Raw genomic sequence first — 24,007 nt, 5'->3', positions numbered from 1 at the left:
TTAGTAGACTATGTGTTGTTTATCTGAAATTCAAACTCAATTGGGTATCCTATATTTTGTCTGGTGACTCCAGCTCTGACCAGCAGGCATATGAGTCCAGGAACATATAAGACCTGTGACATGGGCAGCTGTGTGGTCAGGAGTCTCCTGATGGAATGCAGGACACACAGAACCAGGATCTCAACACAGAGGACCCAGCCTGTGAGCACCTTGGAATCCCTGGTCCCTGCCTGCCTTTCCAGTCTTTCACATGACTTTCCTTTTGCTATATATAGAGGGGTGTGTGTGTGGTGGGGGGGCGGGGGGGAGGCTGCTTTTGCTTTTAAAATTTTGATTTGGATACTTTAATAGGCTAAAAAAAAAAACCCAACAAAAAACAGTGCTATTGCTGCCCTGTTACTAAGACCTACCCTTTACTGATTTCTTACTATATGCTGGACTATGTCTGAATGTCATTAAATTGTCAGAGTAACTCTACGTGGTATAAATACAGAAATATTGACCCAATAGCTTCCCTTCTATGAAGCTGTTATATTGATATTAGTATACATATGCACTACAACCCTCCGATGTGTGTACAAAGATGTTTATTGTAGGAATGCTTGAAAAAATAAGACTCTGAAAACCTAAATTTTCGTCAGTGGGGGACTGGTTAAATAAATGTTGATATATGTCTAAAAATGTCACAGCATTCTATAGGGTATTTGCTTATTCACAGACTTGAATGAGATTGGAAGAAATTTAGGCAATTAAGGCTAATACTCATATAATTTGGCAAAATACAGAGATCACTAAAATAAATACATTTTAAGTAAATACAAGATTTATAAATCTATATGAATCTTACAAATGATCATACAGAAGAAGTTGTACTTTTGTTGTTTTGGGACACACCTTTGCCAAGACGTCATGGAAATAAATGTGGCCTCCCCTGAATGGGCCACTGTAGGGTGGATCAGAGCACATCCATCAACCCCCTGGACAGACTCCGAATGTGTGTCCTCAGCAACCCACACCTTCCTCACTGGGCTGTAGCTCTGTGTTTGGTGTGAAGGCCGTCACCCTGACTGTCAGAGGATGGTTTGATGAAGATGAGCCTACACAGCACTCTCCCTGGACACTCACTCTAAGGTCACATTGCTTGTGAGTCCAGGCTTCCATGGAGCTCGGAGCCTCATTGGGAAAGGACTGGCACTGTGACTTCTGTCTGCTCTCGCACACTGCAGCCGAGAAAAGCATTCTTCTTCCAAGAAACACATTTGAATCCAATGAAGGTTTTCATGAAGTTTATAAAAGATGAACTTGGACATTGGAAATTGTCAGAAAGACGTGAAGGGTGAGGCCTGCTGTTTGCACACACGCCCTCTCGCCCAGCCTGGACACAAAGCAGATGCTTCCGTAGCATCAGTCTCTCAGAGATTCATCGAGCTGCTCCCTCAGACACCGGACAGGGAGGACACAGTTAATGCGAAGTGGCAGCGAGTCCCTGGGACCCATCCTTGCCCCCTGAGGAGCGAGGAATGAACAGACCGCTTTGGTGGAGTCATCTGTTCCGCTGTTGATATTTCCCGATTGGAGAGAATCGCCAATCCCGGGCTCAGTCACCATCACACATGGCCCAATTAGTGTTCTTGCCGTGGAAATGAGCTTGTAGCTAATCTGACTACCTGGTATGAAATAACACTCATTGTTCACATCCAGGAGATCGATCTCCTCCCTAATTTGGCATTTGCATTAAACAGCTGCTACCCTCAGACACTTCAATTTGTTCTAGACGACATGAAGGAGAGACGGGGACCGGCGCAGACGAGGCCCCACCCGTGTCTGCACTTTCTCCCCTAAATTGCAAACATCTGGGCTGCCTCTTGAGCACCAGCTTTCTTGGGCCATTCTGTTTTCATGTTTGAGAAACACCGTGTCACTGTCTGCTTTCCCCACTGGAATCAAATGAGAAGCAGATTCACCGGAGCCCAGGCTTTGAGGTAGCAACATCGCTAGATGGGTGCCTGTCCTGGAAACTCTATTAACTGGGCATTGCCTTCGGTCGCTGTTGCGTGTGCACGAAATAGGCAGTAAAATCCAGCCAGGGGATTGCTCAGACTAGACTGGAGCCTAGGGAGTCATCCCAGGTTTGGGGCTGGGAAGGTGTTGCCAGGAGGAATGATATGAGAACCCCGAGTCCATATTTATATTAAATCATCTGTGGTCTAGTATCCTAGTCAGGCCAGAAGACAGGGGCACACACCCTCCAAGTTCTCTGACAAATGGATTTCTGCTGTTTGGGTTTGCTGCTCAGTGGCAATGGGACAGATCATAGGCTTACTTAGACATTTCAGTGAGGAATTTGACATCAGAATGAGATGGTTGTGACCATCGGGATACTGAATTAACTGATGTAAGCTATATCCCCATTATAGGAGAAGGCAAGTGATGCCATGTGTGTTCCTGACAGAGCTGAAAACAAGAGCCTCAACAGGGCATGCTTATTCTTAGCTCCCTCATTTTAGTTTGGTGCAAAGTCACCTCATACAGTTGAGCGCTTCTGATGCACCGGCGTACTGATGAACCCCAGGAGGAACGGCGGACTCCCGGACAGAGCTCCTGTGCTTACACGTGCTCTTGTTCCACTGGGCTTCATGTACACATCACAAACTCAAAAATAAAATGATTAAGGATTTCATGACGGTGACAACAAAGAGTTAAGCCAAGCACGGGACCTTCTGAGCATGGGATGGTGGCTTTGCATAGGACCAGACAGGCTCTGTGTCCTGCATGCTGGGCTTTATAGGAACCTTGAAGGCTGTGCCCCGGGTGCTGGGGGGCATTGCTGCTTAGGGGTTCAGATATGGGGCTCAGCACTTGGAAACCCACCTTCCTCATGCTTGTTCTGCCATTATGGGCAAAAATTTCACTATTCTGAGTCTCCATTTGCTTATGTATGTAAAATGGGAACATAATAATAATTTGGGGAGTTAGGATCTGTGAGGCAATGCAGGAAAAGCAGTGCCTGGCATGCAGCTGTCAGTGGGCCAACCTTGCTGCCACTGGAGGACTTGGGTGGCAATGTCCGAGAGCCCTCCCAAGGCTGAGGTGCCACAGTGCCCTCGTCCACACCTGATGGGTACAAAACTCAGGTGTTCTGGGCGGGAGTCACCTGATGGGCATCACTGACAGGGGCTGTCAGCCTCCCCCACGTCTCCCCAGGAAGGACCGCCGCTACTCAAGGGGTCTTGGATGGGGGACGGTTCTGTCCACTTTCATGTTAATCCGCTGCTCTTAATTGGCAGGATTCAAGCATTCCCTGTAATTATAGAGACAGGAAAATACATGGTTGCTATTAACGCCGAGAGCGTTATCACTGTTGATTCAAGGAAATCAAATGCTGGTGAGGGAGAGGGTTATTCCAGCAGGACCCCGACGGCCTGGATGTTGTGCATGCTTCACAGAGATAAGCGGCCTGGCTGTGCGGTTGGCACTCGGGCACACAGAGCCGTGGCGCTCGCGTTGCTTCACCTCCCCAGGCAGTAAGCCGCCTTAATTGCTTTGGAAGCCAGGCCTTGTCCCGGGCAGCAGCATATGCTGCATTCGTGCCTGAAGCAAAGATAAAGAGCCACCGTCCTCCTCCTTTATTGAAGTTTAATAATAAAATGGAACTGTCACCACTTCCAATAAATTGTTTATTTTAATTTAGAAAAATAATGAAAACTGGCCACCTTCTGGCACACAGTTGCTGAGGAGCGTCTGCCTGGCTCGGGCCGTCCTAAGTCCTCTGTTCTCTGGAGCCGGCTCTGGGAGACACGCAGTTCTCGGTGTCCCTGACATCAACCACGTGCCTCTCCCCATCTAATAAAACCTGGACCTGGAAGGCAAGATGAGTCATTTTTCAAGGTGTATTAGATTGTAAAGTTGCAAACCAGGAAGATGGCAGAGAGGAAGTTTTGTAGGATTTTTTTTAAGTATTGCTTTTAGTGAATATGAAATTCAAAGTCTCCCATTTGTCTGCCATCGTGGTCTTTCAGATGACTTCTCTTTTCCTGTAATATCCATGAGATGTTAGTCTAGCCCCCTTGCATTAGGGGAGAATGAAGGCTCCCAGGAAGGAAGTATCTTACACAGGCTGATAGAAAGGGCAAGTGGCCAGTCAGGAGCTGGAATTCAGGCCACGGCTCCTACCTGCTGCTCTGAGGCACTGCTGCTCCCACTCTCCCACTCCCCTGGAGGAGCTGTCCCATCCCCATTTCACAGGGGACAATACTAAAGCCTGAGAGCCAAAGCTACTTGCCTCGGGGTCTCATAGCTGGTAAATGGTGTAACCAGAACTAGGAAGTCTCCTGAATCCTAGTTCAGCAGTTGTTTTATTTTTCTGGGGGGTCCATAGGGTCTATGTACCAACTGCTTCCATGCAGTGATTATAATATGATCACATTAAATATAACAATTTTTTAATCTAGAGTAGCCACAACTGGGAGTAGAGAAAAGGAAATCCGTACTGATGAGGAGGCTGCAGGGCAGTCAGCAGGCTTCTTCGTTCCCTTTCAGACACGACCCTTGGAGGCATGTGGTTAGGACTCTCCAGCAATCTCTCCATGCCATGGTAGTGAAAGCGCACCCAGGGCATGCTGGGTATGCAGTGCCTTGCTCCCTGTGTAAAAACCATAAGATGCAATGATAGTGGTTAAGAGGGGGCAGAGGGAGTGGCATAGATGAGATGAGGAGGGTCATTGTAATGCAGGGTGAGTTTCAGGGAGGTACTTCTCAGCCAAGTTTATGTGACGGTCATGGTCATCAAGGTCCTGTTCATTAAGTGGCCCAAATCCTGCTAGATCTGGCCGGGCAAAAAGCAAATCTGTTGGCTCACATACCTGAAAATGCTAAGCATAGCTGGGTGTAGAGGGGCTCAGCTATGTTCTCCTGATGCCATCTTGCTCCCTCCATCGTGGGCTCTGCTGTGCTTGGCTATTACCTTACTCAGGTGAGCTCTTCCTGGGCAGTGGCTAGATGGCTGCAGGCAGCACCAGCCTCCCTCCCTGACCTGTCATCTCAGTGGAGCATCTTCTTCCTCACATATCAGTGGAAGCCCAGGGATTGTATCATGTGCTCATGCCTGACCTCGGCCGATGAAGTGGAATTCACAGATTGGACGGGTCTGATACATGGGCCCACCCCTTGATCTGGGAAGGAGGGAGAAAGGTGTTAACCATACCTATACCATATAAATTATGAGCGGTGGGGGAGAAGGAAAATCAGAAGAAGGGGAATGGATGCTGGACAAGCAGAAATCACACGTATCCACTGGCTACAAGCCTTAGGGTTTCCTCTGACTGATAGTACGTCAATGGCTTGGTGAGGAGGAGGTGTTGTGTCCAGGCCAGCAATGTCTGAAAGAACTAACTATGCAATGGTGGGCATGCTCCTTCTTCCTCACTGTCCCATGCAGCAGCTACTAGCCACATGGGGCTATCAAGCACTTGAAATATGGCTAGGGAGAATGAGGAGCTGAGTTTTTAATGCTAGGTAATTTTAATTGAATTTAATGTAAATAGCTCCATGTAGCTCATGGCTACCTTGGTGGACAGAACAGCTCCTGATGGAAGCCCATCAGGGGAGATGTTTTCCTGAAAGGCAATATGGGTTTTTGTGTAAAAGGAGAGTTGGGCCGAGGGTTTAATGCAGCCTGGAGGGCCAGGGGAATGAAGCTAATTGGGCTCAGGGTATGGAGGAGGAGCAAAGGCAGCTTGGATGCCAGGGACGTGGGAGAGAAAGAAACAAAAAGAAAGTTCTTCATCTGTGATACCATTTGGAAACCCTTAACCTGAGGAAATGTTTTTCTGTCTAATATACGGACCAGATTTGTACCAGGAAAAAACAAGATCACAACTGACCTCGTTACAAAAGCAAATTTCATGACATGTTGTTGCATTTTACCCCGAAGTATCCAGTAATGAAAGCAACCATTGCCTGGAGTGCTTTCTCCACAGGACACACAGATACACATGGATTAAAAGGAAAACTAAGCAGGGCTGCTGTCTTATTAAAAAAACACAATACTGCGTAAACTGTGCAACTGAGCACAATGAAATGCAGTTGACAGAAATGACATCAGTGAACAGAATGAACTTGTCAAGGCAGACTCTGGTCACTGTTGCGGGAGCATGGGGCTGGTTAAAGAGCAGCCTCTGCAAGCGGTATGCTGGGCGTGCATGTGTGACACTCGCCAATCCTGAGTCCTCTCGGTGGCCACCCCCACAAGTAGGTTCCAGGTGGTTATGCTTGGTGAATGTGGACCGATCTGATCGTCCTGACTGTTCTGTGGCCAGGACGCCTGGGCTTCCTTAGACCCACGTACTGCCCAGATTTGTTCATGAGGTGTTCATGTAGGGCGTGCCAGGTGCTCAGTGTCCTGTTGGGCCGTGAGCACCAGGTAGGAAGAACAGAGAAGCCCAGAGCTTGGTTCCTGGCAGTGTGGTTTTTCTGGTTCCATGGCCTTTAGCATTTCTCTCCCCCATCATACAAGCACTTGACTATCTCCTATAGACTTGGCCACAGCTCAGACACAGGGATGAAGAAAGAGCATTCTGGAGCCAGACTAGCCAGGTGTATGCCAAGCTCATGGCCAGTACCTGACATAAAAAATACTAAAAAAAAAAAAAAAAAAGCAAAGCAGTAGGTGTATATCAGAAAGAAGGAGGGCATTAAAGTGGGTGAAACTGACATGGGAAAGAACCTGGGCCTGGCAGCTAGGAGGTGAGCAGATTTGGGCATGGTACTGAGCCTCGGTCTCCCCATTTGACAGGTGGGGTGAGGAACCTCACAGGATTGTTCTGAGGACCCAGTGACCTGGTATTTAAGAATCTAACATGGAGCAGGCTTTGATAACCAGAGCTGCTCTGAACATGAGGGTGTGGTTGCTGTGAGGGCCAGGTGGGCCGGGGAAGGTCTTGCGGGTATATGAATAGCCCCAGGGTGAACGATCCACTTTGAATCCAGCCTTGATTCGTGTTCAGGCTGGATGTCATTAAAGCTGAATGGCCTTGAGGAGCCCACTGAAGCCCTAGTCCCATTGGCCAGCAAGCCTGCAGTCCATCCCCGTGAGCAGTGGCCTGGTGTTTCCTGAGGGGGCACAGACAGAACAGTGTCTTAGAACCATTAGCCATGATCCAGGACCCATCTCTATGACCTGTTCAGATTCTGTGATCAGTTTCAGGGTCCCATGGCAGATGTGCCATGAGTGGGTGTCACCATCTCAATGCTGATGGCATTCTTGGGGCATTGTTGGGTACCAGGGCATAGCAAGAGAAAAAAAGGAAAAAATAATAATCCTAGACCAGGAAATCGCCAGCAAAGGTTTTCCATGAGCCCACCCTTCCTGCCTCCTGGTGACTTCTCTGACCCGTTTTCCCAACAGATAGGAGTGGATGCCTTTGGGAAGAGAAGAATTCCCTTCAATAGAAAATAAATGGTTTCAGAATGGGTCCGCTAAAAAATAATGCCAGGCACCTAGTCTCTGTGGACAGAGGCTTTGGTTCAGTGGACATCACACACACTCGACATGTCCCTGGGCATGTGGTGGGCTCCCTCTTGCCGATTTGTTGGTAACAGCAACATGGGGGCATTTCTCATAATAGGGCAGACACTAATGGGTTTTCTGATTTTTGTTTCAGCACTTCAGGGAGCACCTGGACAAACTTTTTGCCAAAGGAATCGGGATGCTGGATATCGCTCTGAATGAGGCCTTCAGCATTCTCAGTGACGTAAGCTCCTCTCGGATTTGCCTTTCTCTCGTCCAACAGACTAGATGGGATTCATTTTGGTTGTGGACCAGCATTATGATTAGGCCTGGCTGTCACTGAGCAGTGTCCACGGCACAGGGTGGGAGGGTGAGGTGGCCAGCCATGTGTGAGGTCTGGGGAACCAGGTCCAGCAGGGAGGCCAAACCAGCCCCCTGCTGGGCAGAGTTGGTGGTGCAGTCTGGTCGGACCCACCAGCCATGCTTTTGGACGCAGAAATATCCGGACACCTTATAATGCAGATTTCTTTTCACCTGAGAAACTCCATATCTTCATTGAGTAGACCCGTGAATGTGACGATATTCCAAGGTTTAGGGTGTGCTATACCTCTCCTCCCCTCTCTTCTAGCCCCTTGGAGAGCCCCAATAAATAGTACCATAGCCAAGGCTCCCGTAAGTACTGCAGGAAAGAATTCTGTGTAATCAGCTGTGTCTCACACTTTGAACAAAGAGTGTTTTTTTCAAGTAGCACCTGCTAGCATCCCAGGCAATGTGTTGGTGTTGGGCAGGTGATTCTTTTCCTTGAATCCACCTGTGTGAAGCTAGAACCACATGCGACTTTTGTGTTTCCATTGCTCTGGGAGGGTGGTGGGGAAAATGATGACTGTCTTCATCAATGCAGTTCCTGGATCATTTATTTAGATAATATGTATTGTATGCTTTATAATGTCAGACAAGATAGTAGGGAACAGAATTGGCAACTGTTTGCCTTAATTTACCTTGCATGTTAGTGCAAAGGTCAGCACATTTAGGCTCATGAGCCATATCCAGCCTGTGTGTGTGATTGAAATGCAGCTATGCCCACCTGCTTGTGTATAGTCTGTGCCTCCTCATGCACTACATCGGTAGAGCTGGTTAGTTGCACTAGGGACTGCATGGCCTATAAAACCTAAAATACTTACTATATTGGCCTTTACAGAAGATGCTTGCTGATCCCAGTTCTAGTGAGCAAAGACAGATGAGGTATGTTTCCTATGAAGAAGGATAGCACCATTGTGTCAGCATGATGGCAGTTGCTGCTTTATACAGTGAGGCCAGGGAAGGTCTCTCTGATGCGGTGATGTAGGAGAGACCTGAAGGAAGTGAGGGAGTAGCCATGTGCATACTTCCGGCAAGAAGCTTCTAGCAAGAGGAACAGCAAATGCAAAGGCCCTGAGGCAGGGATGTTTGGTATGTTTGGTATTTTTACAATACAGTGAGGAGACAAGAACAAAGTGAGGAAGAGAGATCGTGCTAGGGAATGGGATCACGGGGTAGCAGGAGCTGGATCATGTGGAGCGTTGCAGACCCTGGCAAGGATTTTGGCTCTCGCTCTGGTTGGGATGGAGTCATTGGGGTCTGAGCAGAGAATGGCACATTGGGTTTCAGCAGCATTTGGCTGGCTGCTGTGTTTAGAAGCAACTGTAGTGGGCAGAGACAATAGCAGGAAGGCCATTAAATCATCTGGGTGACAGATAATAATGGCTTGGATCAGGGAGGCAGCAGTTGAGATGTTAAAAAGCAGAAAAATAGAAAGCACTCTTGGTATTTCAAACAGCAGGAGTTTAATTCTGAGGATTGGTTGCACTGGGGATGGAAAAGCTGAGACCAAGCAGGGAAGACACAATCCACAGATGAATGCCAGCAGGAGGTGCTCCTCTCTAGGGTAGGAGGGACACAGGAGGGTGGGACTACATCAGAGCCTCCTCATTGTGGCCATCCAGAGGGAGCAGAACCACGGAGGGAAAAGCCTGACATGGGGAAGCTAGTGCTGGGAGGAGACACAGCCATTGCCAGAAAACGCCACGCCCTTACAGTAGAGAGAAGGGAGAAATCGCTCAGAAACCTGGCTTTTCCCTGGTGTCCTCCAGTATTCTCCTGCATATGAACTTTGTCAAGACTACTGGGGAGACTGGGAAATGGGGTTTTCAGGAAAAAGGCATGGGGTGAAGCTGAGAGCAAACAGGCACTAAATGGGGTGGCCACTGTGTTGAGGTGTTGCAGGAGCTGTGAGACCTGCAGAGGTTCAGGGCCTCACTGCACTGAGCCTCCAGGCAGCTGTGTGGGGCCGGCTGGGCCAGGTTGCAGCATCCAGCCAACACTGCACAAGTCCTTTGTGGTGATCAGGTATGCCCAATTCCCAAACTTGACTTGTTCCCACTCAGCTACACTGACCTCTCAAGCCAAGGATAGGGCCTGATTCTAGACTCCCTTTTACCAATACAGCTGTTGACACCCAGAAGGCCATTTGGTCTCAGCAGTGAGCCAATGCCACAACTGAAGAGGAGAAAAAAATAAGAAGGGAAGGTGCCACACCAGCTTCTTCAATGTAAACCCAAGGCCATCCCCTCTCAGTCACCCCAAGGGGCTATCAGCTAGGGATAATTAACATTTATGCAAGCCTCATTGTTTAGGACAGTGCATTTCTGTTAATACCTTATTAATAACTTGGAAGCATACCTGGCCTGAGCAAAGGGCCAAGCTGCACCTTTAAGTTCTGGCTTGAATCCTGGATAGATGCCTTCTCTGGGCTTGGAGATGTGGAGCTCTGCCTCTCAGCAGGCTCTTTCTAGGAGCTAATATTGAAAGGACTTGGCATGATCAGAAAATAGGCTCCCTTTTTATCTCAAAAGCCTCATATCTGCAGCAGGGGGAGGCTACTTTGAGCCAGGGAGTCCATGTTTGGAAACCTGCCTGCAGTGAACTTCTGTTCTTTTGCTCTTTGGCAGAGGTGGTGCAGGAGAGAGAGTTAGAAGACGCTTGTCCTGTGGTTACATTTGTGGCCTCTGGAGTCAGGCAGGCTGGGTTGAGAAGCCTGATTCTGTGGCCTTGAGAAAGCTGTGCTCAGTTTCCCCTTACTTTCCTTACCTGTGAAATGGGGACAGGCATAGACCCAGCATTGGCCTCATGATTTGTGAGGTCCAATGCCAAATGAAAGGCAGGCCTCTTATTGGAAAGTCATTAAGAATTTTAAGAGCGTGACAGCAGTGTTAAGCCAAGTGTATGGCCTTGAACAGCTGTGCACATCACAGGCCTATGAAGTTGGTCCTGGTAGGCGGTTGAGAAGTCAGCATGGGGAAGCAGTGCCTGGTACCCTCTCAGTGGTGCTGGGCTCAGTGAGCAGTGCCATCTCCGTGACTAGGGACACTAGGCTGCCTCAACTCTGCCAGGCTGCCTGTGGTTTCTTGGAGTAGCTCCCACTCCTGATGCTTTGGTCCTATTCTCTGCCCAAGGCCTCAGGAATATCCCTTTGTTATTGGTGGGGAGAGGTCCTCATCTCTACTGGTTGCTAGTGGAGTAGGCTTCTTGCAATATCCTGAGAAAAGGCATTTTCTGAGACTTGCATGCAAGAATGAAAGATTGTAAATATATATTCACAATATATTCCAAATATATATATATATATATTTCTGGGAATTCAAACCCCTGAGTTTCCAAGGTCCCATTTCCCTCAGTCATGCCATAAAAGAAGTCCCATTTTGCTTTCAGCAGAGCTAAAATCAAAGCCAGTATCCAGAGTTTCTGTTTCATGTCAGGGTATAGTCCAATCCAGGCTAGTTTAGTTTGTGTTTTTCACTGCCATTCATCAGTCCATTGCCTGTGGGGTCCACATGGCCATGGGCCATGCGTCTATAGAGGGAACATAGGCAGAAGCAAAGCCAAAGGGACCAGAGAGCCAAGAGCAAGTCAAGAGCATGAGCTCTTTTGTCTGCAGGATTATGTATCCCCAGATTTTCATGGGCTTCAATGGCCCTGTCCATTCTGGTCAATGATCACTGTTCCCAGGATTGACTGATAGCAAGCACCTTCCTGATGTCAGCCCGACTCACTGTGCATGCACCTACCCTCCACTTTGTCTCGTCCCCTTCCCCAGCAATCTGCAGGGAATGGGCCAGTGGTTCCCTGGGGAGTATGAAATTGCAGCTTCCTGGTGAAGCTGCCCAAATGACATGCCTCTAATATCTGGCATCCCCTTTGCTCCTTTCCTATTTTTAATAACTAATTACAATGGTATCACTTTCATCTTCCCCTCTCTTCTTTTCCTTGTCCGGTTCCTTTTCCCTTCCCTTCCACTTACCAATTTTGTTCTCAGACACCTCTAAGCTAGTGTTTCTCATTGCATGCCCAACTGAATGCTGACCTTCCAAGATACTCCCACATAGGTGCTGTGATCAAGGTGGGGAGATAGGCAGTGCACTTGGACATGTTAAAGGCCTGGAAGTCCTGCAATGAACCAACCTTTTCAAATATGTTTATACCAGTATTCAAACGTAGTGACCCAGGAACCCTTTATATCATGTCATACCCATAGGATTAGAATCTTGCACAAGTCACAGTCCGAGGAGCACACTTTCAGGCATGGGATCTTTGTGTACTCCAGGGGGGTAGATTACCCTCCTAACACTTTTACAATCCAGAGACTTCACCAACACATGGCAGATTTCCCCCCTTGAATCCTGGTGAGAGAAGTATTTTTGAACCGGGGAAACCTTCCCCATATCTACCTGCTCTGACTCACCTGGAAAAATCCTCTAGGGCCTGGCCAATCAGAGAAAGTTATGGGCCAAATGTAAATCTGGAAAGTAAGAAACAGAAGGTACAAAAAATGTTACAAAATGTCCCTACTTGAGATTGTTGACAATTGGCACCATATTTTTTTAATGCACATTTATCCCATAGAGAAAGACATTTCCATTTTATCTCTTGCCATTGGGCTTTTAAATAGACAAACACTTTGAAAAACACAGAGGTGGTTAATCTCTCATGAAAATGAAACTCTAGCTATTTTCCCCTTCACCGATATGATCTTTACGTGATTTATTTCTCTTCCTGTGTATTATGCCTGCCTTTATAAGCAAATATGAAATAAAAAGTTATTTCTCAAACACACAAACACACATCTTTCTTTCTCTCTGTCTCTCTGTCTCTCTGTCTCTCTGTTTCTCTCTCTCTCTCTCTCTCTCTCTCTCTCACACACACACACACACACACACACACACACACACACACACACATATACACACCTGAAATTATGACTGTGCCTGGAACTTGGAATAGCTCAGAGGTAACTATAACCAAATGCAGTTAATTCTGTTTTGCATTTACCTGCATTTCAGTTTCAGTATTTGCTCAGATGACTTAAAGGCTTGCAGTTACTGTACAAAGAGCTTTGAAAGGAGCATTCAGATACCCTTGTAAGACCCTCCTGGCTGTTGATATCTGCTGCCTTTGTTAGATTCTATAAGAACACAGAGCCAGTTTGCTACAGTAGTTAGACATCTACCTTGTCATGTGACAACTGCAATTATCTTTTTGGCAATGAATATGATCTTTGCAGTGATTACCTTTAAAAAATTTTTTCTTAGCCAATTAAGTAAAATTCGGTGACATTTTAAAGACTGTTAATCACAACCAAATGTTTTAAATGTCAGGATGCATTGAAATTTTCTCTGCTAACTGATGAATCACTGAGCTAATTGTAGTTCATCATCAGGCCCTTGTCACTGTTATTATTATGGAAAACACTTTCATCACTCTTGCTATTCAACAACAAAAAAAAAAAGTTCTAGACAAATATGAAGAGAAGAGATAGTACTCATCAAAGAATTTGAATTTAATTGCATTCTCCAAATTCTCCAACTGCAGATTGCTGCAGAGAATACCAAGGATGCAGCCAGAGAGGAAAATGATGTTGTTAAATAAACAGCTCTGGGCATTCCTTCTTCTAGTCTGCGTTATTCAGATATCTTCATTTCCCCCCTCTTTCTTGCCTTGTATTTGGGAGAGTTTTTCCAGGATGTTTTCAAATGAGGTGCATGAACAACATCCCCAAGCTATCCTGTTTTTTCCCTTTCTGCAGCCTCTGTGACTTGAAGCATAGATCACCTTTATTCAGTGGCCTACTACTGGGTTTATTCAGTGGCTTCAAGGCTGTGTTGGATGCAAGCTACCCAAAATACCTCCAGAACAACCTGTTGATAAAACAAGGCTACAAGGCTGTTTTCCTTCCTGCAGGAAGGAACCAAGTGCAGTCTGACCATAAGATCTTAGCGGTGTCTCTTAGGGGAAAGACAAAGTCCTTTATGAGACTGATTGAAGTCTGATTGAAGGTGTGTCCTTTAGGGTGGAGAAGAAGGAAGAGGCTTGGTTAAGACCTGGTAAGAATCCTAATATTATAGTGTACTAGTAGGATTGGTAGATGCAGCAAGGGGAGGATTTTGAGATGGGAGTTCAAAGAGTCTTAGGTATGAATTGTCCTTTGATGCTTTCTATTGAAGAGTTCATGGGTCTTTCAGGAAGTTCCTGGAAGAAGCGATAGATAATGTTATTTGCAATTTTTATCTCTCTCAGCAAGAATTTTCTGGAATATTGTTATGTCAATAAAGACGGTAGAATAGTAGTTATGTGAAGCTTTGTGGTGTGATGGCTTTAGTTGTCAGGATTTCTACTTACTCATTTGTGTCAAGGGCCATGTCTTCTCATTAATTCAAGGACACCTGTCCAGTCTGAGATGCAGGAGTGGCTGCCAGGGCCAGGACTTAAATGAGGTCAGTGTCTAGGGCACAAAATATAAGGAGCACTCACTCACTCTCAGGGTGGTTGCCCTGGTAAAGCCAAGTGACCCTGGAACCCTGGACAGGATGGAGACAGGAGAAGGAAGGAGAAGGAAATGGACATTTGTGGAGTCCTACCATGTACCCCTATCTGCTCAAGTATCTTATTGGGAGGCCGTAGAGTATGCTGAATCTGGGAGTGGATTCTGGAGCTGGACTACCTGGGTCCAAATCTCAGCTATGGCAGGTAGTAGCTGTGTGACCTTGTTAGCTAATCTCTCTGTGCTCCAGTTTCCCTGCCTTGTAAAATGGGGATAATGATATTACCTACCTCAGAGGCCTTAGTAAAGGTTAAGTATATACTTATAGCCCAGCATATAATGAAATTTAACCTGTGTTGTAGCAAGCATGTAAGCATGGTATTCCCATCGTATAAATGAAGAAAAGGACACTCTGAAGTGAGAACTCACCCCAGGTACATAGCTTGTGGTGCTGGGATAGGGTTAAGCACTTTCCGCTATCTTATGATACACCATGCATGTTTCCAGTTGGCTTTGCTCTGTCCCAATGTGGTCACAAGGCAAGTCATTCCTTTCTTCCATCCACCCATCCATCCATCAATTATAGTCTCCTTTAAGTTATTACAACTTCTAACTCTACATCAGAATTCTAAGTGCATGAAGACTGGGCATTAAACTTCAACTTGAATGTTTTATTAGCTCTTTGGTTCACCAGGAGTCAGCAGCCAATCCAAAAGAAGCTTCTAGCCCTTCCTAGTTTCATGGTCAACAGTTTGAACATGCTGGGCACAGTCCCACTGAGTGCCATTGTATGTACTGTTTTTTAATACGTTTTTATTGATTTCAGAAAGAGAAAGGGAGAGGGAGAGAGATAGAAATGATGAGAGAGGATCATTGGTTGACTGCCTCCTGTACACCCCCTACTGGGGATTAAGACGGCAACCTGGGCATGTGCCCTCACCAGGAATCAGACTGTGATCTCCTGGTTCATAGACCAATACTCAACCACTGAGCCACACCAGCCGGGCTGTATGCACTGTTTTTTTTGTTTGTTTGTTTGTTTTTTTAATTTTTTTGCCCTCTCTGGAATGCCCTACCCCAGACACTCACTTCCTTCAGAAGTTACTCAAGTTTCACCTTCTCAGTGAGGTCTTCCCTGACTACTTTTTCTAAAGGTATCCCTTTCTCATATCCTATCCCTTTTCTCTGTTTTCTTATCCCACCTCTTAGCATCACATTATCAAACATATAACATAATTTACTTATTTACTTTGTTTTTCTATGTCTCTCCAAATAGAATATAAACTACACGAGGGAAGGGATTTTTGTATGTTATATTGCCAGCACTGTGTGGGCTTTTAGTAAATAATTTTTGAATATGTGAAAAAATTTTATAGATTATAGTGGATGGAGTTTGATGTCTGAAGGCTAGAGACTTTTTTGTGGTTCCCATGCCCTGGCGTTGTCACATCATTGTAGGGTTTTTAAAGGACATGGTGTTGCTTGGAATTGCAGCATGAATGACATTCATTGAAGGAAGTCTTCATTCCTGACTCGGGGAAGGACATGAAACTCTGGCAAGCCCAGTCTGCCTCCCCCCACCTCCGCCGCCAGCCTACCTCTCACCAAAGCTGGGACTCTTCAATGTTATGTAAAGCTGAAAGCTGAGGACATGTAGGGCTTTGCACACAAGTGGGCACAATCTTGGAATTTCAGCATGCTACACATACTCACATGCATAAACTAGTACCAAATGTTACAAGCTTTCAGCTATATATTTAAGACAAACCCTAAACCAAGGGTGCTTAAGCTTCTAATCGGAAATGTTATGATCCTGACTTTATTCTCTATGTGTCCAAAACCTTCTTGATTTTATTGTATAGAACAGCTTGTACCCATTAGACCCATTCAAACCAGACTCAGATTTTGAAAGAGATGTTGCCTGGCACACAGTCTGCCTCCCATAGAACGTGTCCCTGACAGGCCGTGCCAACTCCTCTGGGCTTGTGTTCTGAAGGCTGCCGCACTGGGAGGTGAGAGTGGTTAGATGTGTTCGAATCTCACTTCCCACCTTATACCTGGTTTTCAGAAATCCCTTCTGTGGTCTGTATATCATTCCAAGTTGTCAGAGCATGACCCCCGCGTGGGAAAGGCCTTCTTAAGCAGGTTCTGCATTGGTGGTGCCCATGCGCTCTCCTTCCGAGAGGCTCCCTAAGCCCATGGCCTCTTGCTTCTGAAGTCTCGCAGATACACAGAGCTCTCTGATGAGTTGTTATATTCTGCACTTATTTCTTTCCACAGTTCAACCACACGGGACAAGGCAGCATCTGCAGCCAGGCCATCATGCTCATCACCGATGGGGCGGTGGACACCTACGACACGATCTTTGCCAAATACAACTGGCCCGAGCGGAAGGTAAGTGAATACTGAGCCGGCCACGAAGTGCAGTCCATGCAGAATCTCTGTTGTGTGGAAACCTCCGGATCATCCACAGATAAGTGTCGCATGTAGGTTTAATCTCATAATGGCCTCTGGTTTCTCAGCCTTGTGTTTGTTGGTTCACCACAACGGAACTATGGCTTTCCTTGTTCTCAAAATGAAATGCGTTTGGAGGAGAGAAGAGCCCCGTAAAGACATGTTCAGTGAAAAGATCCGCTGTGACGTATGCTTTGTCCACTTGGAGCCGTGCTTCTCCTTGTTCTCCATGAGCCAGAGTTGCTTGGTGGGCCAGCATTCATGGATGGTGAGGTCAGCCCCGGCAGCCCTGTGGCATCTCCTTTATGATTCTGTTTTGCTGCAGCTCCTTGTTGAGCCCTTGTGACCACCCAGAAGCTTCTCGCCATCCCTCCCTCCCCCAGTGCTGTTCCCCACACATGTCCGAGTATGTTCTCTATTCTAATTACTTCTTTGCTCTCCAGGTTGACATTTATTTATCTGTTGAACCCATGTGCTAGGATTGGATATTAATATTTTTGGCGCCTTTTGAGTGCCTTAACCCAGAGGTTCCTCAAGCTATTAGCTATTTTGAATTTGCTGGCGACAGCTCTTAAGTTATGAATATGCAAACCCCCCTCTACAGCTACTGAATCAAAATCTCTAAGGTTATGGCCCAGGAATCTGTGTTTTTAATCAGTTCCTCAAGTGGGCACCAATCAGCAGATGGGCAGCAAGGGATCACTGCCTTACCTAAAGGATGGCATTTCAGCAGGGAAATGAAGTCACTGGGACAGGGCGCTAACCTGGGGGCATCACAAAGTGTTCTCCTACCCCCTGTGCCGACAGCCTCGCTCTGGCATCCTCTATAGGTGCGTGAGACCATCCAGAACAAGTCCATCCTGCTTGTTCTGCTTTGTATGTTTAATTTCTGGGAATTGAACTAACCATGCACATGTGGCAAAAAATAAACAGAAGGCAAATGACAACTGTGCTCAGTTGTATCTTGGAAGCAGGGACCCTGGAGGGAGCATGAGATTCGGTCCATGTTCCCTCGCTGACTCTCAGTCCCCATGCGTCTATGATAACATTGGCATCTTACCTCACCAGGTGTGAGTCTGGTTTTTAAACGTACACACCTTTGTACAACCTGGTTCCCAAATGGATACCACCTCCTTCCCTGGGGCTTACCCTTAGAAACAGCCATCACTTCTGAGGCTGGACGAAAAGCTAGCGGTGCTGGGCGTACTAAGAGAACAGAGGGCTATGACACGGCACCTGCCTAACTTAGCCCGGAATACATTTGGCTGAACACAACTTCCTCAATAAGCACTGACTTTAGAATCCAATCCTGAATCAAATGATGTTCAGTGTTGGACAAGGTGACTCAGATGCTGTATTTCTGGTGACGATTTCCAGGGACAGGTGGAAGCCAGAGTTCATTCCCGATAAGTGTATGTGACATGAAAGGAGGAACAGGCTGGGTGGATGTGTTCACCTGCAGCCCCCGGCACAGTGCTAGGCATGTGGCTGGTACCTAATGCTCAACCCTGAGGGCAGCAGCTAAGTGACAGGGCCGGGAGGGAGGCCACAGCACCAGTGAATGGGGGTGCAGTCAAATGGGAGGTTCATGGATGCCATGACATCTCACAGCAGGTTGAAGGGTATTTTGACTAATGTAGGACCATCTTAAATAAGAGAAGAAAGTGAAGGGGCATTTTAATAAGCAGCTCCATCAACACCAAATGTGTGGTCATATGAGTCTCATGCGCAGAATCACTTGATGGAAAGCAGTTGCCAGAATATTCTATGTAACATCATGGCATTGCTTGCAGAGAGAGGCAGAGGATGAGGGCTGCACAGTCATAATTCTTCAGACAAAACACAAATTTTAACATATCTTTCCAAAGGAATAATATTGACTTTAGGCCAGTTGCTTCCTAGGATTGATTGGAACCATGGTCCTGGAAATTTCAGCGTTGCACAAAGACAGTTTCATCTACTTAGAAAGTACTATCAAGCAGAAGCAGATTTCTTTCTGTAGCAATAGGGTCTTTTTCTATGATTAAAAATTCATAGCAGGAGACCTTTCCTTTCTGCTCTATTCTGGAGAGTTCCAAAACATACATATACACATACATGTACACACATATATACACACACATACACACATACACATGCATATACACATACAGTCTCTTCTCCATGACTTCTCCGTGAAGATGCAGGTAATAAATGTATATAACACCTTATGTGGTTGCACCCTGTGTTAAAGTGAGAGGATGGGCAATGTCTACACAGTCATTTTTCTCTGTTATTTTGAACATTAGCAGAGGGTTGTGTCATGAGGTGGTTGGTAAGCTTCCAGATGACAGAAACAGGAAATGGGTTCAGGAAGAGGAAAAATGACCTGAAGACTAGAGCCTGATTCCCATGAGAGAGTCTTTCTCAAACTTGAGAAAGTGAGTAGCAGAACCTCCTGGGGGCTCCTTCCCACAACCCCTGCTTACCCATCTCCAGTGATGCTGATTCCGTGGGGCCCTGTGGGGCCCGAGAGTGAGCATTCCTAACGAGTTCCCCGGGGATGCCTTTGCTGTGGGTGGAGTAGCACTTGTGGGGAACTGCTGCCATAGAGTCCAGAGAGTGGGTGTGGTTACTCCGTGGGCTCTGCCACTTTTGCTCCCCTCTGTCAACCTTTACAAGGACCTGTGCCCTCAGTCAGAGCCAGTGCCCAGGTATACGTTTCTTGGCCCATACTTTGCTTAAAATATTGCCAGTTACTGATCATCATTTAAAAATTTGACTGTAGTATATACAATTTTTAAGTTTTAGTTTTTCTTGTAAATGGATACACTTGGCACTTGGGAGCCAACATTCTTCTATGACAAAACACACACACACACACACACACACACACACACACACACACACAAAGAAACAACTGGCTGGAGCTGAGAAGTGGCTGCTTCCTTAGACGGCAAATGCACACTCTGTTTGGCCAAGACCCTCACCACTCCATCAATTCCTCTGAGTCCACTTCATCCATATGCTTTCCATGCCCGTAGGGATGCAGTGCTGGTCAGCAGGTACTTGCTGTTCCCAGGTGGGGCTTGTATCGCTAGCCTTGGAGGACTTGTTCTTTCTCTTGGGCCTGCCCTGAGCTCCTCCCCTTTCTGCTCCAACTGGAGGCCATCTTCTATTGCCTGAACCCTAAACTTCCGACTCACTCAGAATTGTCCTAAGGGAGCGTAGCCTCGTGGCCAGGACTACTGTTGTTTCGGGCCTGTTTTTCATCCTCACTGGCTTGGTGAGTCCTTTAGGACAGGTTTTGTATCTCTGAACAGTCCTACCACCATGTACCATATCCTAGTATCCCAGCCCTGCTGAGAAGCGTGGACTGGCCACCCTAGCATAGTGCTGAGATTCTGTCCCCTGGTATTTACACCCTGTATAATCTCCTCACCTTGATTGTGGGCAACACCTGTGATTTGCTTCTAACCAATAAAATATGGTAAAGGTGAGAGTGTCGCAGATGTAATCAGGCCTCAAGTCAGTAGATTTTGATGTAATCAGAGGAGTTCTATTGAGGGTGGGCCTTATTTAATTGAAAACCCTTAAAGAGGGCCTGGACACTCCCTGATGGGCAGAGACACTCTTTTCGCCAGTTTAATGAAGTGGGTGGCTATTTGGAGAAACCCTGTGATGAGGACCCAAGGGCAGCCTCTGGGACCTGGGGCATCCTCCAGGCGACAGTCACAAAGAGCTGGGCCCTCACTCTTACAGCCACAAGGAGATGTCTCCTGCAGACAACGAATGAGCTTGCAGGCAGCATCGGCCCTCCAGATGGAAACAGCCCAGTTAGTATCTGGACTGCAACTTTGTGAGGCAGGACCAGAGGGCCCAGCTAAGCTGTGTCCAGACTCCGGACCCAAAGACGCTGAGATATCAAATGTATGTTCATTTAAGCCGTTACTTTTTTGGTAACTTGTTATGCAGCAAAAGAAGCAAGGAAAAGGAAAGACAATTACTTATATACAATATTATAAACATCCAAAACCTAATGGCTTAAAGTAGCAATTTTATTATTTCTTGCAATTATGTGCATTAACTGCGTGGCGAGTCGGCTCCGCGTGGTGCCAGGTGTGGTCTCTAGTTAATCTGGGACCGTGGCTGGGCTGCCTCCATTCTGTTCACAACATGGTGCCTAACTCTCCAGGGCTACCTGTGAACTTTTTCTCCTCAATATAGTAGCCTGGACTTCCTTACAGTATGGTAGCTGGGTTCCCACAAAGGGAGAGGGGGGAGGACGTTGGGAGCAGGCCAGAGGAGCTCTTGGGGCTATCTACAACCTAACCAGGGCTTTGGGTAAGGCAACTGATTAGTAAATCATTTTAGAATGAGTGGGAAGAAGGAATGCATTGCTGGTAATTTAACTATGAATCCATGAAGGTAGCAATTGCTGATGCAATGTGTCCTTTGCCAGCATTGTATTTCTGGGTGCAGAAATGAGGAGCTATTTATTCATTTATTGGGTGCCATTTACCTTTGCCTGATATCCATTGGTTTGGGGCTTAATAGCACCTCTTGTACACTTGGAATAAAATATGCAATTCTCAACATGAAAGGAACTCATTCCAGGATCTGCTCAAGAAATAAAGCTGCCTACATTTAAATTAGAAAAACAGTTATACCTGCCACCTATGTAGTTGTTCTTCCAAGTGAACTATAATAATAATAATAAAAAGCTCACGCAGTTATTTATCATCACTTCCCCTGATGTGCAAGGTAGAATGGATAGTAAGAAATGGTGAGGAAGGCCCTAGCTGATGTGGCTCGGTTGGCTGGGCATCATCCTGTGCACCAAAGGTTGCTGGCTCGATTTTAGGCCACAGCCTGGGTTGTGGGCTTGATCCTCAGTAGGGGGCACGCTGGAGGCAGCTGGTCCATGTTTCTCTCTCTCTCCCTCCCCCTTCCTCCTTCTCTCTCAAAATCATTATGAAATGGTAAGTGATTTAAAGAAAGGATTGCAAACTAGGCCAAATCTGATCCATTGCCTACTTTGCATGGCCAATGAGCTATGAGTCAATGGTTTTTCACACTTTTAAATGGTGAATAAGAAGAACTTCAAGGAAAATATTATTTCAATATTAAGGTGAGAAGTATATAAAATACAAAGTTTACTGTCCATAAATAAAGTATTCTTGTAACACAGCCATCTGCATTTGTTTACACATTGTCTACTGTTAAAGATTTGTGACCGAGACCCTGTGGCCCACAAAGCCTGAAATATTTACTATCTGGCCCTTTAAGAACATGTTGGCCAACCCCTGATCTAAAGGCATCAACAGGGTGTTGTTGGAAGTCACTGAGATGCCCTCAGAATTGAATGCATTGGCTGAATTCAAAATGGTGGGGGCAGTTTCTCCCTATGTTCCCGTAGTTTTTCTCTACTTGAATAACAATACTGGCCACATATTAAATGGTGGAGGGATGGAGACTTGATGGCAGATACTTCTATTTATGCTATAGGTATGTCTCCTCCATCTTTGGAGCCATTCTTTCAGCTTTTTTGAGTCCTTTCTGTCCCCCTCCTTCTCCTTCCGCACTGCCCTCGAAGGAAAGCGAGCTGTGGCACCCAGCCTGGGGCTGCCCCCAGTGCCTGGAAGGTGGCATCTTCATAAATGCTATCTGTAACTGCCCCTGGAACATTGTTTATGGTGACATGGCACATGGCAGAGTGTCACAGCTTTCAGGTCACTGGACCAACAGGGGACACCCTGGAGAGAATCCAACTTCTTCTTTTCTCAGACCCAGGAAAGCAGAGCCCCCCTGAATACAAATAAAATGGAACCCTTGGAACCCCCATCACGGTGGGGCCAGAATGGGTCTACTCATCGGTTCATGACTCTTATTTTGCTTTGTGTTACACAACGACACTTCTGTGCCTATTAGATGGCCCTGTGCTATCCTCCTCCATGTGGGTCTGTGATGAGAGACATGGGCAACACTATATTTCCTTTGCTGAACTTTACATCCCATGACTATTTTGTAATTGCCAATTCGGACTTCTTAATCCCTTCACCTTTTTCACCCAGTTCCCCAACCCACTTCCCCCTGACAGCTATCAGTCTGTTCTCTGTAACTATGAGTCTGTTTCTATTTTGTTTATTAGTTTATCTTGTGTGTTTTTTAGATTCCACATATAAGTGAAATCATACAGTATTTGTCTTTCTCTGTCACCACACACCTGCTAGACTGGCTGTCATCAATAAATCAATAAACAACAAGTGCTGGTGAAGATGTGGAGAAAAGGGAATCCTTTTGTACTGTTGGTTTCAGGAATGCAAACTGGTGCAGCCACTATAAAAAACAGTATGGAGGTTTCTCAAAAAATTAAACATAGCACTGTCTTATGACCTAGTGATTTCACTTCTGAGTATATATTCAAAGAAACCCAAAACATTAATTCGAAAGAATATATGCACCCTTATGTTCATTGCAGTGTTATTTATAATAGCCAAGATACAGAAGCACCCCAGGTGCCCATCAGTAGATGAGTGGATAAAAAAGCTGTGGCACATTTCCACAATGGAAGAAGAATGAAATCTTACTATCTGTGAGAGCATGGATGGACCTAGAGGGTATTATGCTAAGTGAAATAAGTCAGATTTTCAAGTGGTTGTACAAAGCATTTCCTTTGCCTCCTTTGAGCCAGGTGAGAGGAGAAAGGATTTACCTTACTGCAGGCCCCTGGGGGAGGAGGTAACACCATACTGCTTGGAGATAAGGGGTCTCCAAACATTCTCTCCTCCCACCCCCGACCCCACCTCCACTCTGGCTCTGTCTGTTTCTCAGCCCATAGAAGGAGGTTAACATGGGGGCTTGAGGGTGGCAGAGGCTGTTGGCAGAGGAAGTAGAGGGAAGGGAGCAGCTATATGGGGGGTAATTCATTCAGTTAACAGACTTTTTATTGAGGGTCCCTGTGTCCCCATCACTGTACCAGAGCCCAGGAGTAGGGGGCTGACCTGTGAGAGGAAGGAGCTCCAGAGAGCAGAAAGCAGATAAGTGAAAGGACCAATGAATTAGGAATCATGGTAAACCTCCTGAAGGAGACAGCAAGGGCCAGAGGTGGAGAATGGGGCACCAGGGAAGCTCCTCTGAGGGGAGAGCAGTAAGTGAAAGAGTTGGGCGGAGGGGCAGAGGGAACAGCACTTTCAAGGAGAAGGTGGGTGTGT

At 46.4% G+C, this 24,007-nt stretch overlaps 1 protein-coding gene across 4 annotated transcripts in view; it reads left to right on the top strand.

The window, feature by feature from the left end:
- Window positions 1-24,007, top strand: part of CACNA2D3 (calcium voltage-gated channel auxiliary subunit alpha2delta 3) — an 860,181-nt gene that overhangs the window by 432,348 nt on the left and 403,826 nt on the right. For all 4 annotated transcript variants that reach the window (XR_013960934.1, XM_080675067.1, XM_080675065.1 and 1 more), the window contains exons 10-11: window positions 7,662-7,751; window positions 16,641-16,754. Coding sequence is in view for 3 of the 4 variants with exons in the window: in XM_080675067.1 (XP_080531193.1) it covers window positions 7,662-7,751; window positions 16,641-16,754 (204 nt within the window). In the remaining variant the exon portion in view is untranslated. The remainder of the gene's footprint in view (window positions 1-7,661; window positions 7,752-16,640; window positions 16,755-24,007) is intronic.

Source organism: Plecotus auritus (genome assembly GCF_963455305.1).
Source record: "Plecotus auritus genome assembly, chromosome: 6".
Lineage (NCBI taxonomy): Eukaryota > Metazoa > Chordata > Mammalia > Chiroptera > Vespertilionidae > Plecotus > Plecotus auritus.
Note: the sequence above shows the minus strand (reverse complement) of the source record. Positions and strands in the feature narration are given on the sequence as shown.